The sequence below is a fragment of the Amblyomma americanum genome, chromosome 9, assembly GCF_052857255.1.
Source record: "Amblyomma americanum isolate KBUSLIRL-KWMA chromosome 9, ASM5285725v1, whole genome shotgun sequence".
Lineage (NCBI taxonomy): Eukaryota > Metazoa > Arthropoda > Arachnida > Ixodida > Ixodidae > Amblyomma > Amblyomma americanum.
The window spans coordinates 27,049,835-27,068,592 of NC_135505.1; the positions used below are offsets into that span (position 1 = coordinate 27,049,835).

General features: G+C 43.3%; 1 protein-coding gene across 3 annotated transcripts in view; it reads right to left on the bottom strand.

The window, feature by feature from the left end:
- LOC144105729 (uncharacterized) overlaps positions 1-18,758 on the bottom strand; it is a 45,890-nt gene that overhangs the window by 25,878 nt on the left and 1,254 nt on the right. For 2 of the 3 annotated variants that reach the window (XM_077638834.1, XM_077638836.1), the window contains 4 exons: positions 17,655-17,793; positions 16,869-17,161; positions 11,238-11,819; positions 5,599-5,827 (listed from right to left, as the gene is read on the bottom strand). In XM_077638834.1, the coding sequence (XP_077494960.1) occupies positions 5,599-5,827; positions 11,238-11,819; positions 16,869-17,161; positions 17,655-17,793 (1,243 nt within the window). The remainder of the gene's footprint in view (positions 1-5,598; positions 5,828-11,237; positions 11,820-16,868; positions 17,162-17,654; positions 17,794-18,758) is intronic. The other variant, XM_077638835.1, reaches the window with a different exon arrangement.

An 18,758-nucleotide genomic window follows, 5' to 3' on the forward strand; every position in this document is an offset into this window, starting at 1 on the left:
ACGTATGAGGAAGACATAAGGAGCTATTCCCAGTATTTCTTGGGAATCCGTCAGGCCCTCAGTACGCACAGGATGCTTAAAGTAATAGTAAGCATCTCTCACAATTTCATCGGCATTAGAGCAAAACGAATCCAAGCCCTTTAAAAACGCATGGTGCACTTTGTGGAGACTGCATTCCCCAACATCGACCAGATTTGGGTTAATCGTTTGTTTAAGTCTCGACTTCACACACTTCGTGATATTGGGGCCGTCACTGAAGAAACAAAGTAGCCCTTGGTTTAGTAGCTGCGTTAGGGCATCCTCTGGGCCATCTACAATTCCATGTCTTGTGGCAAGACCGAGGTTAAAAGAGTTCAAGTGTTCAAATCCAACCTGTTACACACGCACGCAGAAATATGTGACCGCCACATCTTACTGCTGCATATGCTGCGAAAAAAATATTCGCACGACACAACTCTGTCACAATTTTCGATTTTAAGTGAGAACCCAGACATTTGAGATTACATAGGAAATCTTGGCCCTTCCAAGGGTGAAATTCTTTGCAACATCGCTGGCAGGAATCTTTTTATAAATGCATGTTGCTGTGTCCCCCGCGAGTAGGGAGACTTTGAAACAACTGACATTGCAAATATAGCTTCAGATTCGCACACTTAATCTTGCAATGCGGCATGTGGCTTTCCCTCTGAAAAGTCTACTGTAGATTGCACAGCCTTGGGCGCTAGAAGTACACCGTTCGAATCCCTGTTCTTTGCTGCTGCCTCCATATGTTGTTTCATGCTTGCATGGCGCTTGACAGCAGCAGCACCATGCTGAGCACAGGAGATTTTCACGTTGCATAGCATGCAAAAAGCATGTGCCCTTGACGCCTGGCCTGTACTAAAGGCTGATCACATCCCGTTGCAGTACAGTTCATTCAGCACTGATGTGGTGAATTTTATGCCCATCACTAAAAAAGAAAATTTACCAAACAAAAAGGTCAAAACACAGTATTTTCGCTACTAATGCAACCTAACTATAGTCAAGCACTGATTTTTTCAGGCTCCAGAGGGACCACAGAAAGTCTTGGGAGGTCTTGTTCTCTGCCACGGCGATATGAAATTGAAAATCAGAGACTGCTGCACGTTTTAAGAGCGGCCGACACCCGAAACGAACTTTTACAAAGTTCTCCCTCATGTTATATTTGCGCCAATGCGGTTGCCGTAACTGATGCACCTGCTGCACAATTCGACAATGCAAACATAATTATATCGGTGAAGACCAGCATAGGAACAACCTCTTGGAAAATAAATGGTCCTTCAGGACAGCGGCAAATTCGAGAAGCCACATGAAAAAAGACATGCGACACGTGCATTAGAAAAGGAAGTGTGGAACCTAAATACGATTGTATCAGTAAAACGTTCCACCCGCTATTTCATGCGTGTCTGTTCTGCCGCTTCAACTAAACCAGTGGAAACGACGTAGTAGATATGCCCGCTCAAATGGACGGCGTCAGTGTTCACCGCACCTGCGAAATGCCCAATGTCTCCTTCGAACACACAGGTAGCACTGACGTTTCCTGAACAAAGCTTCTGCTTTACATGGATTCACCTATGCTCATCTTGAATGCCCATACACAAGACGGGTTGCAACCGGCGGGTAAAATCCAAAAAAAAAAAGTCTCTCGGAACACACGCCAACTACGCATGTGCTTTTCCGTTTTTGCGTCTCTGCCTCTGGACTGGATTGGGTTGTTTTGACATCTGATAACTGGCAGAACTGGTGGTTGCCTATGTTGCTCTCATTTTTCGCTAAAGCTAGCGTGAAGTCGGAGCATTTCGGCGCAGCTTGGTGCAATTTCAGCAATTTTCGCCCTTTTCGCGCAGCTTGGAGAACAAGTTCCCAGTTGTATCAAAATGACGCAATTGCTACCACTCTTGCACCCCTGAAAAGTTTTATGCACGCGAAGCAATTGAAGCACGCTGCGTGGAGTAGCGGATAACCTCCATTCGTAGCAGTAAGTCTTCTCATGTAGATAACTACAGTACAGGCAGCGGGTCTGTCATACCACTGGTCAACAGACTCGAGGCCCGTTGGCTCTATATACAAGACACTTTAGTTACAACCTTCACTCTACAACACCAAAGCAAGCAAACCAACCAAATCGCGCGCCTTGTCCGCAGAGTGGCAACACGAAATTTCAGGCCGTCGGAGCGCACTTTGCCAGGCCAGTGCCGCGGTGGCTCAATGAATATGGCGCTAGGATGCTGACCTGAAAGACGCGGGCAGAATACCCGCCACGGCGGTCGAATTTCGAGGGAAGCGAAATTCCAGAGTCCCATCTGCAGTGCGATGTGTGCGCGTTAAACAATCGCAGGTGGTTGAATTTTTGAGCGTCTTCACTTCGGCGTCCCTGAAAGCCTGGGTCGCTTTTGGACGTTAAACTCTCGTAAAGTGAACCAAACACCCCACAATGCTTTTATATCGCTGTCTTTGCCTACGAGGATGGACCGCCAGCACCACAGGCACCCTTGACGCCAAAAACCCTATGGAGGTTGAGAGCGCGGCCATCGTCTTGGTGCTCATACGCACTCCACAAAATTCCGACATCAATGAATTCTCCACCGACTCCTAAGCTGCCCAACGTCACAATCTGAAATTAATTACCACACCAACCTTCAAACAGCTTCTCCATTGAGGACCCACGCTTACACAAGAGAAAACCGTCACCTGGGTTGGTGGTCATGCCTCGATCCTCGGTAAAGAGCCCGTTCATGCGCTGTGTCGCGAACTATCCCACCGAGCTCGTAACAGCGGACACCCAAACCCACGTAGGAAACTTCTCGGGCTCTCCTCACACACCACCAAAAAACTACTCCTTACCATAACCGCTGCTTAAGCTCTCCATTGCCTCACCATACATTAAAATTGAAATAAAATGCAGTCTGGCGGCAACTGAAGACAAATTTCGACGTTTCGCCTTACCTCCTTCATTGATACAACCCTACATTGACACTCCCACTTTGCTCAACATGTGATGAGGCCAAGGCCACCCTCATGCACTGCATGTGGGAATGCCACCAACCCATTGCAGTTTCCCCATACCCATCCCTTCCACCTCCTAATGTGAGGCCACCCTGCGAGCTGCTCAATGAACTGGCGAAATTTCGCTAGTGGACAGAGCTCTCCGTGAAACCCACCCTAACGGAAATGCCATATCTGGACTTATATAAAAAAAACAGATCTGGCATATCAGGAATTGGGCAGATATGGCATATCTGGACACATCTGGGCCAGATAAAACATATCTGCCCAATTCCTGATTTAAAGTACCAGATATGGCATATCTGGTCACATATGCCATATCTGCCAAATTCCTGATTTGGAGTGCCAGATATGGCATGTTTGGTCAGATATCTGCCCAATTCATGATTTAAAGTACGAGATCTGGCCCAGATACGGCATATCTGGCCCAAAACCTACATGCTTAAATGTGGATGCTGTCCGATTTGCTGTGCCTAATATGATCTCCATGACCTTTTCTGTGTTGCACATATATCTGGGCACCATTTCTGCCCAGTGTTGACTTTCCTGCAGATGCAATATGCATATGAATACAAATCAGCAACGGTACCATTTTTATTGACTGACTATATAGGCGCCCAGGCCTGCAGTACAGTGGATACAGGGTAAGCCACGCACGATAGTCGCGATAAGATGAAAGGCAGCTGTGTCAAGCTGCTTTTTCGCTAAGCACGAAAGGCTGGCTTTTGGAGTTTAAAAAAGGGTTTATGCTGCCCTCAGGGAACCATGGTGACAGTAATCAATCGATCAAGCGGCGGGTCGTCTGCACGCAGCTGAACACTAACGGTGAGCGCTCTTACTCCCCCCTCCGTAGTGCCACAAAAGATTATCCCGGAAGCTAGCTTATGGAAGCTCTTATAAGCGTAGCAATTGCCTATGCACTTAATATAATATAGAGGGTAAATTGGACGACAAATTCTTTTTTTCGACGAACGAGTACAACCCAGCACACGCGTCTTCTGCTGGTCGCGTTAGTCAGCCTTAAAATATGCTTCTCAGCAAATTTATGAGGGTATGGTTGTACCACGTAATACAGGATTGGGCCCAGCTATTTTTGGGCGTGATAAATGCTCAAGAAAAAGGCGTACAGTCTCATCTTGACGACGCGCACAGATACCGGAGTCGTCGAACCACCCCCGCCTTCCTGACGGCGCGCACGTCGTGCTCAACTGAAGATCTGAGCAAAATGTGCTGTGAAAAGCTCAAGCAGCTGTTTCCTGCACAGATAGCTGCTTTGCCTTTTTACTGCGCATTTCGCTCAGCTTCGTTCCCAAAGACTGCAAGATTATCTTCTCCGAGAATTCCCACCCCTTCTTCGCGGCCGTAGTCTTGGTGTAGGCTGAGATAGATAAAAACCACAGTTAACTAACACATGACACATTATAGTGCTTGTCATTTTCAGTGTATCTTCCTTTATATCTACTTCAGCCAAATTATTCCATGCAGACATGTATCAATTTAACTGATTCTGTACAACTAAATGACTTGAACGTGCGCTTTGAAAGTAACTGCTGCAAAATAAATTAGTGTATATTTCCGCTCTGTTTGTGAGCACTTATTTTTCTTCAAATGAGCAAAGAGCAACAGAACACAATAATATTATCAGATATAGAGGCAGGGTGGTTTGATTTAAAAACATGCACATCTTCCATGGAAGTGAAGTCTGTATGTGTGGGCTCAACAAAAAATTGCTTAATGATTGCATGGAAGTGCTCTTTTATTCTCCTGAAGTGCCAATGAGCAACACAAGTAGTGACGTGACAGCCACAGTTTCAGTTTTCAAACGTATGGTAACACGTGTGCATGAGGTTTATCATCCCAAAGCAACTTTGCGAGATTTTGCACCACCAATCCAAAGACCTTCACTACAGCACCTCTGATATGCAATTTCGACCGCAGTGGATTTTTTAAAGTGCACTACCATCGCGCAGTACTTTCCTAAAAATTTAAGCCCTAATATAACCTTATTATACTTCTGAAAAGTTCCTAATATGACAAGTTTCCAATTAACACATTCTAGTGCTGGATGCAGGCCACTTATCACCACAAACTTCATAATATCATCTGCCTGTCTAACTTCCTGCTACCCAAGCTGTGCTTGCCTTCATTGCCTTCAAATCCATTATTTTACCTTAAATGATCATGCATTGATTATTTTGACTTGGCATTATACACCCTGCTAATTCTGTGAAATTTGTAAAAATATTGATGGTGCAAACCTATGCCAATCAATACAGATTTGCGTGTATGCTGGGCAGGCTTTGGGGAAACAGCCAGCTGGTTTGTCACAAAATGATTAACAATGCATCACAGCAACAATTAAAGCATATCATATATCTCAGCACTCATAATCCACCTTGCTCATACAGCCAGTGCAATCAGTTAATTTGTCTCATCAGTAAACAGCAATAAATGACAAAAAACTGTGTAGTATACCTCCAACAATGAGCAAGGGCACCCAAGACTACGGCAGAAACAAGAGAGCAGCTAATTCAGCAGAAACGAAACAGTCACAGATTCAAAAATGCAGGCACTCACACAAAATGGCTCTGAATGCAGCTGGCACCAACGGTGGCCATTGCTCATTAGGCCAGTGCGTCCCTTTGGCACGATTGCCTTTCACTGAGCAAGTCAGCAGAGCTTGCTTCGTAAAGACAGCTGTCAGCAGGCCACGGGCAGTCGCTGTCGCAGTCTTCGACAGCAGTTCAATGTTTTTGATGGACAATGTCGCCACAAAAACACCACATCCAGGCTCTAACTCCATTACCTGCAAAAACAAAGCACACACCAAATAAAGGTAAGTTTCATGTTCAAATCTAACCTAACAGTGCCATTAAAATTCCTTAAGTGGACATTGAGGAAAATATAGCTTGTATCAACAGGCTACTGCATTCTAATAAAAAGGAGACTATTTCTACAGCAAACTGAGTTATAAGTTAAAAAGAACAAAAGCTACTGGGGGCCCTTAAGTCTCCTTACATTCTGAGAATGCGTAACCATTAAGTGCTACTGTTTCACTTTCTGTTGCTTTTTATAACAAAGTTAAATGCGCTTTTGCATGGTTTTTGCGTGACTCAGCATTTTATTTTGGATTTTACTTATCGAGAGATTTTCAATGTTACATGATATGACACTGTAGCCTATAGTTCAATTGTTAATAACAAATAACTAATGGTTAACCAAGACCTGTAATTAGGCATGTCCAATTAAATTCGACATAAGCTATCCAATCATATATGATTTGATGCCGTAGCTTAATGTTAAATTTTTAATCACAGATAACTAATTAATGTTAATTAAGACCTAGAGTTAGTTCAGTGCAGTTACACTTGACAGAAGCTATCCAATGATATAGCACTTATGCTTCACATAATCTACACAGCCACTATTCTGTACATATACGCTGTGCACACATGAGCCATGTTTTGCATTAAAATATAGGTGTTGCCACGAGTGCCCAATTTCTCATAAAAACGAGTGTCGACATAAATTTTCAAGCCTGGATCTAAGCACCTAGGCTGTCGCAACTAGTTGTTTTCAGTGCAGATGCATGTCTGAATCAAGTGACAGGAATATTTTTAATTGAATTTCCTCAGGCATAATAATAATAATTGGTTTTTGGAAAGGAAATGGCATAGTATCTGCCTCATATATCTTAGGACACCTGAACCGCACCATAAGGCAAGAGATAAAGGAGGGAGTGAAAGAAGAAAGAGGTGCCGTAGTGCGGAATAATTTCGACCACCTGGGGATCTTTGACGTGCACTGACATCGCATAGCACACGGGTGCCTTAGCGTTTTTCCTCCATAAAAACGCAGCCGCCACGGTCGGGTTCAAAGCCGGGAACTCCAGATCAGTAGCCGAGCGCCCTAACCACTGAGCCACCGCGGCGGGGCTATTTCCTCATGCATGTGGCTAATGTGGCTAGACAAAAGTCACTACAGAAACAATTTTTACTCAGCGCAATCACTGGACAGAGTTCCATTGATTGGTGATGGAGCAAAAGCTCTTTCACCATGGCTGCATATGACCCAGAAGTTGGGTGCACCATTTCATACTACTATTCTGAGCCTCCTATTGTGTATACACATGAAAATCGGCTTCCTTTCACACTTCTTGTGCAAAACTAGAAGCTTGGCAATTTCCTACTATTGTGGCAATGAAACGTGAAAGGAGGGAAGTGGCTTTATTAGGACCACATGTGTCCCCAGTGCTGCACCTTTTCTGCCTCAAAAACGGTAGGGCAGCCAAGGTGAAGTGCCTTTGCTATGCAGAGAAGTTGACTTGTGCAAAGGGTCTATATATTTCTTGTGAATCAAAATGATACTGTGCGCATACAGCACGTGAATCTGATAAAGTTGGCATAAAGTTGGCATAAGCAAACATTTTTTAACACCACACTCCCCAGAATGTTGCGCACAAACCCTCGTCAGTTTTTGGAAATGCATTTATTTATTTATTTATTATAGATACCTCAAGGGCCCTTGAGGGCTTTACATGAGGGGTGGGCTAACAACCTGGTGTTAATAGAACATAGTTTCGATGGCTTTCTTGAAATGGTCCGGGTTTGTAAGAAGGATGGTACTGGTGGGAAGACTGTTCCAGTCACGCGCTGTTTGGATGAAAGAATGAAGATGGGTCACAGTGCGAGCAGGAGGTGGGGTAAACGGCCTTGTGGTGGCTTGTGCGGGCTGAAGAACTATATGCAGGTTGGATAGGACAGTTGTGAGTAAAGTTATATATTTTGTGGTGATACAAGCATAGCCTTGCAACAATACGGCGTTGCTTGAGGTTAGGTAGGCATGCATTATTTTTCAGGGAGGTAACACTGGTGGAGTATAAGTAGTTTGAGTAGATGAATCTAAAGGCGCGATTTTGCGCAAGTTCAACACAGTGGGTTAGGTTAAGTTGAGTGGGGTCCCAGATGGCTGATGCGTACTCTAACTTTGGCCAAATTACTGTTTTATAAGCTACCAATTTAACTATTGGTGAAGCTAGATGTAAATTACGACGTAGGTAGCCGAGAGTTTTGTTAACATTGTTAATTATCCGCGTTATATGGGTAGACCAGTTAAGGGTACCCGAGATGTCAACACCAAGATACTTAATGCAGTTGCGGGGTAAAACACTAGAACCGTTCAGAAGATAATCTGGGGTAGGGTAATTTTGTCGTCTGTGAAAGGAAACAAGCGCAGTTTTGTTAGTGTTTAAGACCATCAGGCATCTACGACACCACTCTTCCAGCCTTAATAGATCACATTGAAGAACATTATTATCTGCTGCACTATTAATAGAACGGTAAATAACACAATAGTCGGTGATGAGATATTATTAGGCAAGTCATTGATGTAAATTAAGAAAAGGAGAGGGCCAAGAACTGTACTTTGCGGCACACTAGAGAGTACGTCAGAGTGAAGATTTGTTGTTGGCTTCAACAAACTGCTGACGATTAGTGAGGAAAGCCTGTATCCAGTTGAAGACGAGTGGGTCAAGATTTAGTTGTGAAAGCTTTAGTAGTAGGCGTTTGTGAGAGACTTTGTTGAAAGCCTTCTCGAAGTCGGTGAAGAGAGCGTCAACAGGTATGTTAAGGTCTACATTAGTACTTATGTCGTGAAGGAATAAGGCAAGTTGAGTGTCACATGAAAGTCCTTTTTGAAATCCGCGCTGGTTAGGGTGAAAGAACTTAACAGATGTAAGAAAATTTGTGATTTGCGAGTAAATAATGTGCTCCATAATTTTGGAACAGACGCTGGTTAGAGATATAGGCCAGTAGTTAGTAGAACCCTGCCTTTGGAACTGGAACAATCTTACCCACCTTCTAATCATGAGGGACGATGCTGGATGACAGTGACTGCTGAAAAATGTGGGACAAAACAACACTGGTGATTTCCTTGGTGCTTTTGAGGACTTTGGCATTGATGCCGTCGACGGCAGTTGATGAAGTCAATTTTAAAGTTTCGATTCGTTTCAAGATTCCTTGGGGTGAAAATGTGATATCTGGCATGATGGGATGGTTATACGAGGAAACATACGGGAGGTTATCATCTGGTTCTCTTGTAAAAATAGAAGAAAAGGTTAGATTGAGTATTTCCGCTACCTCGTCACTGGGGACAGGCTGTCCTGCTTGATCCATTAATGAAACTGATTTGTCTTTATCTTTGGGATTAATTGCTTTCCAAAATTGTTTTGGGTTAGTTCGAAGTAAGTTAGGCAGGGTGGTTTCATAAAAGGAACGTTTAGATTTAGTAATTTCTGCATTATATAATTTGGACGTGGTGCGGTATTTCTGCCACGCCTCTGGGCACTTGGTAAATTTGGCTGTACGGAATTGGCGATTCTTCTTGTTTTTAAGACGCTTTAGTGCAGGATTAAACAAACGGGAGGAACTACACTCGCTAATGCTTATGGTTGGAATATAGGTAATGATTAGTTCCTGCATTTTAGACTTGAACATTAACCAGTTTTGCTCGACAGATCGCATCCAGAAATCAACAGATAGGAATTCCCAAAACCTGGTAAGTTCTTCGTTGAAATCTCGATAATTACCCTTTTCATACAAAGTCAGTTTTGTGTTGCTTTTGGCTGCGCGGTTCAGTCTGGTAAAGAATGTGCCATGGATTACTTTATGATCACTAATTTCATCTAGGTAGAGCAGTGAAGGAATTCTATCGGGGTGGGTTGTAAGCACAAGATCCAGGATGTTAGCTGAATGATGGGTATGCCTAGTTGCTGATTCAACCATCTGGGATAGTGAAAATGTTAGGCATGTGTTAATAAAATTGCTTTCATAATAATTTTTCGAGAGGGAGAGGGCAAGGTCAGACCAAGTAATATCAGGAAAGTTAAAATCGCCGAACATAACAATAGGGGCATGTGGATACGGAGATCTTAAAGAGTTAAGTGCGTCATGGAACTGGGGCACGAATGAGCTGTCGGAATCAGGCGGGCGATAGCATGTGCCTAGGATGATATGGGGGTGTGCAGTTCGACAGCATACGAACACGATTTCTAAAGAAGTAGGAATGGATACTTTGTGGCAATTCAAATCAGGATGAGTAGCGATGAGAACACCACCGCAGCGTCTGTTGTTGCGGTCAGCACGAAAAACTTGGAAGTCTGGGTGGGAAGGAAAAATCTCTGAATTATCTATAGATGAATTCAGCCATGTCTCGGTTAATGCGATGACATTACAATCTGAAGAATCGATAAGGTTACCAAGGATGTCGCGTTTGGGTAGCACGCTCTTAATATTAGTGGAAAGGAAAGAGAGGGATTTCTTTGTACAGTCCTGGTTGGCACGTGCCAATTGCTATGTTGCACGAAGAACAACCTGTTTGCTGACCGGATCATAAACGTATGTGTACTTTCCTGCTTCTAGTCTGTTGTGGCGAAGAGTGCTGCGAGCTTTGTTTCTTTTGAAATTCAATTAGGGCTTCCCGGGCTAAACGAGTGGCTGGAGGAAAGTCTTGGGCAACACTAATTTTAGAATGCTTGTTTGCCCTGCTAGTGGTCAGCAGTTTTTCTTTGTCCTTAAAATGGGCAAACTTCACTAGAATTGGTCTTGTTTTGTTATGAGAAAAGGACCCAAGCCTATGGGCACGCTCTATGTCCCTCGCTTCAATGCATAATTTCAAGTGTTCCTTGGAAAAGGCGATCACCTTTTCCTCCGAGCTCGCCCAACTTTTGTCGCACTCATCGTCCACCCCGTAAAACACCAGATTGTTTCGCCGCGCCCTATCTTCGGCATCGTCTGCTCGAGCAGTTAAATGTTCAATCTGACAAGCGTTTGCCTCTGCGAGCGTCTGAACACTTTTTATATCTGCCTTGATTGTCGTTAGTGATTGGCACTCTTCTTCAATGGTATTCTTTCTTTGATATCTTGCAGCATTTTATCGTTTTCAGTCTGCGCTTCCCGGATATTTCTAACTCCACCTAATAACGTTGCCTGTCCATTCTTTAGTTCGTCCAGAGCTTCTAACAAAGCAGATAGCTCATCGCCAGCAGCGGCACGAGTAATGGGACCAGGGTTTTGCTCGACATCCCCGGACAGTTGCAGAAGCGCCTGTATTACATGTCCACAGTCGCAAAGAATGACAAAAGCTGCATGTGGGCTTGGCAGCACAAAAAGACCGCGGTAGCGCGTGCGCTTAGTTAATAAAGAACAACAGTTGGTTACCTGCGCAAACAACAACGGTAGGCAGGGTGATGCTGCAACAGAGGGAGCCGGGCATCGCTGAGGAAGAAACCGGTGGGCGGATAAACCAAGCGTCGGAGCCAAGGCATCAGGGTGGTATCGCCACGGTCCAGCCACATCGTCCAGCAGGTAAGCACCGAGCACAGGTCCGTCTCCGGTAGTTTGGTTGTCTGCTCCGCAGGAACAGTAGGCCAGGACTAGTAGCTGCGCATACAACAACGGCATATGGTGAGGCGATGTCATCGTGCCCGTGCCGCCAAGCCCACTGAAGGCCGTGACAATGTCGCGGTGATTTACGTATGGCTGGTGACGTAGAGACGATAAACCGGAAGTGCATGGCCATGATCTGAGGGTGCGCGGTAGGCAGGGTGATGCTGCAACAGAGGGAACCGGGCATCGCTGAGGAAGAAACCGGTGGGCGGATAAACCAAGCGTCGGAGCCAAGGCATCAGGGTGGTACCGCCACGGTCCAGCCACATCGTCCAGCAGGTAAGCACCGAGCACAGGTCCGTCTCTGGTAGTCCGGTTGTCTGCTCCGCAGGAACAGTAGGCCAGGACTAGTAGCTGCGCAAACAACAATGGCGTACGGTGAGGCGATGTCATCACGCCCGTGCTGACAAGCTCACTCCTAATCAATCCTAACCCTAGCAACACAACACTTCGCGACGATGATAACACTGCAGTTGCCGAACAGGATGTTGCCGAAGTGCTCAACCAAACCTTTAGTTCTGTATTTACTCGTGAACCAGACGGTGATCTACCTGATTTTCCGTCCTTTGGTTTCCCTGTTATGCCCGATATATCATTCGAACCCCATGGTATTGTCAAAAAATAATTGACTCTTTGAAACTAACCTCATCAGCAGGTATTGATGACATTAATGTTAAGGCACAAAAAAACACAAAACATGTCACCACTGAACTGCTCTCTCATATCTTTCAGCAATCTCTTTCATCAGGCATTGCACCGCACGACTGGAAAGTGGGTAAAGTCATCCCAGTACCAAAAAAGGGCCTTCATCTTCTCGTCACAATTACCGTCCGATATCCATTACTAGCGTTCCATCAAAGCTAATGGAACACGTAATCTTCCCTCACATCATGAAATTTCTAGTTTCTCTTAATTTCTTTCACGCAAACCAGCACGGATTCATAAAGATCCTTTCTTGTGATACACAATTAGCTCTATTTAATAATGACATAAGCGCTAAACTTGATCTCAACATTACAGTGGACACCGTCTTTTTAGACTTCGAAAAAGCCTTTGACAAAGTGCCACACAAGCGGCTTTTTTTTTAAACTCACATCTTAATCTCAATTCCCTTGTTCTTGCCTGGATTCGTAACTTTCTAACCAACCGGGAACAGTTTGTTTTTGCTAATAAATGTTCATCCTCCCGCTCTTCTGTTATTTCTGGGGTACCCCAAGGCACAGTCTTCGGGCCCCTTCTTTTTCTCATTTATATAAACGATCTGCCAACTGACATACGCTCTAACATACGCTTGTTTGCTGATTGCGTTGTTTACCGTCCTATACTCACTAACAATGACCACCAGCTCCTTCAATCTGACATAGATTGCATATTATCTTGGTGTGATAAATGGCTAATGTCGTTTAACGTGAAAAAAACCTCTCCTTTCCTTCCACAGGCATCACTCTGACCCATCTTCAAAGTACTTTATTGCTAACTCAGAAATCACCGCTGTAACAACTTAAAAATACTTAGGTCTACATTTAACGCATGATCTTAGGTGGTCATACCATGTCACACAAATTTCAAAGGAAGCTGATCGTGTCCTCGGGTATTTTCGGAAAACGTTACGTCTAGCACCACCATTGTTGAAATCACTAGCTTATCTAACATTTGTATGGCCTAAACTTGAGTACGCATGCGCTATCTGGGACCCTAATCAAAGTAACCTTTCTAATACGCTAGAAGCAATTCAAAACCGCGCCTCTAGGTTCATCTTCTCTGCTTATTCTTATCACGAAAGTGTCACCAAAACTAAAACGCAATGCTCATCTCTCAAGTTTAACTAGCCGACGTCGTATTGCAAGGTTATGTCTGTATCACAAGTTCTATTATCATGTTCCGCACGAGTTTGTTATCATCCCAGCCTACCGCACCTCAAGCCGCACGAACCATGAAAAGACCACCTATCCTCCGCCTGCCCGCACATCTGCTCATCTGTCCTCATTTTTTGTACGCACCGCAAAAGACTGGAATGACTTACCCGGCCACGTCGTGCTTCATACGGATCCATCACTATTGAAGTCATCGATTGAAGCAATATTATGCCGTTACCCACTCCCTCATGTAATACCCCTTCAATGGGGCCTTTGAGGTAGTAATAAATAAATAAATAACATCATATACAAGTAAGCCTTTTCTTACTGCCAACGAAAGGAGCATGAATATGCTCGTTTGTCCTGCACTGGTTGTTTCTTTGCTTAAGCAAACATATCTGTGTGCACCAGTATTTTCTGTAAGAAAGCTGGAGCCTGTAATGTGCGGAATTTGTGCACATTATATCTCCTGGCATGAAAAGAGTTCAGGAAAGATTTGTGTCTGGCCGCATTGATCTCACAGGCCATGAAAAAGCCAAAACAAACACAGGTTAGTTGCTCTATGGTTAAACAAGAACAGCTGCTGCACAGCCCCAGTCATTTTCGTTTGTTTTGTAGCAGTGTGGCACAAACTGTATCTTACAGGTGCACATCACGCCACAAGGGAGGGAAAATCAGTGACTAAAAAAGAAATATCCTTTCCTTTGCATGTGCATAAACGAGAAATGAATCTCTACTTGCAGAATGTGTAGGAGAGTTCACCAATGTTTCATGACAATATTCAGTAACTCTCTAGTCAAGCATGTAAACCTAAATGTATACCAGAATAATTTTTCCCCATGAACAATGATGTAACTTGTATAAATTGTACCCTCACAATATTCATTATGCGATGCCGGAAAGGAATTACGGTGTGACAAAGGATGTCAAGGATGAGTAGAGCTGTCTATTCATTTCGTGCTTTGTGGAAACATTTTTTTTTCTCTTTTAGTTTAAGCCCTGTCTTGCTATTTGAACTGCATGAAAATATCTGACTTAATTTGCTCCAAATTTTTACTACTTTTACCATGGTTTAAAAAATGTTTGCTCACACATCACAACTTTAGATGTTTGGATGAAACTGAAACCCGTGTTAAAGGCGTACAGGAGAAGTAAGAGTCGCAGATTGAAGCAAGATATCCTTAAAGAAAAAATTGGCTTTATGAAACAGAAACAAATATTTTCTATTGTGTCATTTCAGTTTCAGTGAACTGTTTTTCTTTGTATGAATGGATGATGTGTATTATCATCTTATAGACCCATCACATTTGTGACCTTTTGAAGTGCTAAGGAAAGTTTTGCTGCAGTAGTCAGAGAGAAACATGGAAAGTTAAAGAATCTAAAAGGATATTTTGATAGGCACCCTGAATATATTGAAAAATTACAGGGGCACACTTAAATCTGCTTACTTGCCAAAATGTGAAAGCATTGCGTGTTCCATACACTGTTCTGTTACGAGTTCCACGTGCATTTCTACTGGTCAACTTTGGAAAAAGTCAAATTTCTGGAGTAAAAGGACAAAATTTGGGGCTGGCCCACCAAAATTTTGTCCCGAATTTGCAAGTCGCCACTGAGGTGGTCACACTTATATTAGGTTAGACATCCATTTCGGTCAAACTCAGATGAAGTCAAATTTTGGAGCTCCCTATAGAGACCGAATTTCGGGGTGGGCCCACATAAGTTTGGAGGGCACCATTGAAATGGCCATTATCGAATTAGGCTAGACATCCATTTTGGTCCAATTCTGACGAGGGCAAACTTCGAGTGTCCAGGAAATGGGCCAAATTTTGGGGATGGCCCATCCAAATTTGGAGATGACTATTGATGTGGCCGTACTCAAATTAGATTGCATACCAAATTCGGTCAAATTATCTGGCTATTCAGGCTGACATGCTCTGATAACTGTTCTTACAGACACGCTCTGTCCACAACTTAATTTGCTCCAATAAATAACGAATCATTTAAACATCTCACTAACCTAATTACTCCTACTATTTACATATTTCCTTAATGAACTATTATGTTAATTATCCATGCAGTTGGTGATTGACAGTGTGCGGACAGTTCTGATGACACATTTGACGACAGGCTCTGTCCACGCCAGCCATGACCAAAGAATTGCTTTCGCATTAAAATTACCCAATGATCCTAACAAACGGCATGCTTTGTGAGTGGCTGTTATAAAAAAAGCCTTTTCAGATGTCATGAATGGTGAATGGGTGGCTAATGCGAGCATTTGTATTTAATGATTTGCAAGGCTGCTACAGTCTTGTGAGTTGTGTCGTCCTGTAGCAAAAAGAACAATGGTAACGACTGAAGTTAAATGGTGCAAATTTACCAGAATCTTGAGTAGCCACATGTCCTATGGAACCAGGCTTCTTGTCCTGAGTGCGCTTTATAATTTTACAAGATGCAATACCAACTAGCTCAAATGTCGATTCTGCTTCACTGCCACATGATTATGACACCTTATAAACAGTGTAAATAATGCACAAGATGAATGGTGCCACACACTTGACAGTGCATGAACCCTTCTTCCGACAGGTGGAATCTCTAACTATCCTATACATTATGGCTCACAATCATGGCTTTTGGGGAGCTGGAAAAAAAAAGTCCAATTTCCTTCCTATGTTTCTCAGTTGATAGAATACAGCTTAAAAATGCAAGAAACAAATGTGTTTGACTATTTTAGGATGAGCTCTTCCACACCACATCTTGCCCAAAGAACTACTTTTGTTGCATTCTGGTCACTTCTTACTAAGGGTTGCACTGAGTATATCCCTACAGACAAAGGGAGGGCATGTGAAGAAAATTGTTTATACAGGATTATGCAGTGGGAAGAAAATGCAATGCAAAACAGTTGAGACCTATAGGCTGGCTGCCCCACAGGTTCAAATATGGCTATCTCACGGGTCGAATGCGGCAAACAGACACTGCTCGTAATGTCACACTTTCATTGAGCTTTTGCCCTGTCTGCATTTAACTGTTTAAAATGAATCACTGGTTTCACTATAAATACTACTCCATTATACAAGGAACCTTTTCTTCAAATATTGCAATATGAAAGGAGGTTGTCTCTTTTCTTATAGGACAGTGCTGCATTTTTTTTGCCTGATGTCAGCCCAATTAAACAAGTGGACATAACAGTGGTGTTTCTGTCAACTGCAACATTTTCAAAGAGCAAGAAAGGTGAAAGATCTTAATTTACTACCAACTGACAAGCTGTATGAAAATACTGCATTGCATATTTTTTCAGTAGAGCTGTATTCCACACTTGTTTAAGCAAAGACATTTTTTGCCTAGGTGTTCGCTACAGCCACAAGATACATTTATGAAGCGTGACAGATGTGAACAAAAAGGCATCAAAAAATGCCTTCAAAATTCAAGAATACCAGAGAAATAACCTCCAGGCAAGAGCAGAGAGTGCAAAGCCTCATGGTATAACTATGTCCAGTACAAGGCACTGCACTGCACCTTCAGGCAGAAACATTGCGCACAGAGTACTTACTCCAAGGTCGCTCCATGTGTGCCGCAGCTGCGATGACATGGTCACGTTAGAAGGTGCCGCAGCTGCGCTGATTCCAAGAGCCTGCTGTTCATTGTGTACTGGTCCCGCAGCACCTTCTCCAGGATCTTTAGCGGCCTGTGCGTCACTGTTATCATCAGGTGGTAGTGTTGAAGCATCTGTTGATTTTTCTCCAGATGGCCCAGCTTCGTCCATGATGGGTAGTTGCCGAGGGCAATTTTTTTGCTCTAGTTCCTTGACGAGCTTTTCAGCTCTTTTGAGGTAGCCGTCGAGCGCTAGTGCCAAAACAATACCGCGCACTTTAGCAAACATTGATAGAAAGCAGTAGAAAGGAAATAAATTGGCAGAGGGTTCCCTTACAAATTATTTACCACAGTTAATGCAGGAAATAACACAAGTGCAAATGTATGTATACGTTTTGCTCAGAACAGTCTACTGCCAGAAGAAAGTGCAAAAATATTCATATATTCTTGTAAAACTTTCTATGCGATAACAGTAAGCATCGAAACCATGGTTTGGGCAGGAATTTATATATTACATCGGCAATGAATGCGACACCATAGCCAACTACAGCTATGTGCCACGCTAAAACTTAACATGCGGCCCAAGCAGTCAGGTTGCTTTGTTGTTGTTGTTGTGTGTTGGTTTTAAAGGCGCATAAGCAACTGAGGCTATCATGCACCAAACACGAGGTTAAAAGTCTGATGGGTGTATTATTGACTGCAATTGTTCTTTCCGAAAATCACTGATCTAACAGAAGAAACTTACTTCGGTATTTCCTTACTTGCCCCTGCAAATGACCATTTTCTTTCCTTAAATCTTCAATTTCCTTGTGCAGATCCACTTCGTGGGCTTCCTTGATAGAAGCTAGAAGGTTGTCATCTTGTTTCTTTCGGCAGTCTTGTTTCTAATGATATTAAAGAAGAAAACAATTTGAACACATCTTTGCAAACATTGCATAAAAACAAGAGCTGCAAAAATTATGAAACAAGCTAGACGGCTACTGGTCATGAACTCTGAAAGCCTTACAGCCCCAAGAGATTGCAGAACAGACAATAAGGCATATAGGAAAGCTTCCTTTATAGAGCGATTTTCAACTCTCTTTTTGCGACACTGAACTTGGGTGCATAGAAGAAAAGAAAGAAAAATGCTTCACTGGCAGTAACAGCGCAGTCTGCCTCTAGCACCGTGTGGCACAGGCAGGGATTTTTTTATGTGTAAGCAATAATAGGCTCATGCCACAGAAAAGTATCTGCTGAAAATGTGTCTGCCTGCAATCCCAAACCTGGCCTACCTGGACCCCTAGAACTAGACTTTGTCAGAATTTGACAAAGATTGGTGTCCACCTGATTTAAGTATAGCCAACTCAGTGATGACTTCAAAATTGAGGTGGTCCACCCACAAAATCTGGCCCACCAGACGCCTGAAATATGACTTCGTCCGAAGTTGACCAAAATTAAAGGTGCCCAACTTAATCTGAATAAGGCCAACTTAGTGGTGACTCCCAAATACAGGTCGACCACCCTCAAAATTTGAAATGCTTCGCATTCTCTGGGCGTGAGAGGCTATGTGCACCCTTGGAATTTTTTTCTATTAGTCTTGACCCCCATATACCTTTTGTTACATGGGAACTTTCATTCTTAACTGAGTGCATTCCTGACTTACATTTGAATAATATTTCACATACAACACCACATGGTCAAGAAGGTAACCTGCTGTGTGTACTGGTGTGCCTGTCATGTTTATCTTGAAAACTTTTTTACTGCCTGCAAGGCGGTGTTCCCTCTGCTTCTGTCTCTCCTGTCATGGTAGATGAAGTTGATTGCTATGAAAAGTACCTGTCTACGGCTGCTTTATGGAGCAAGAGAATTA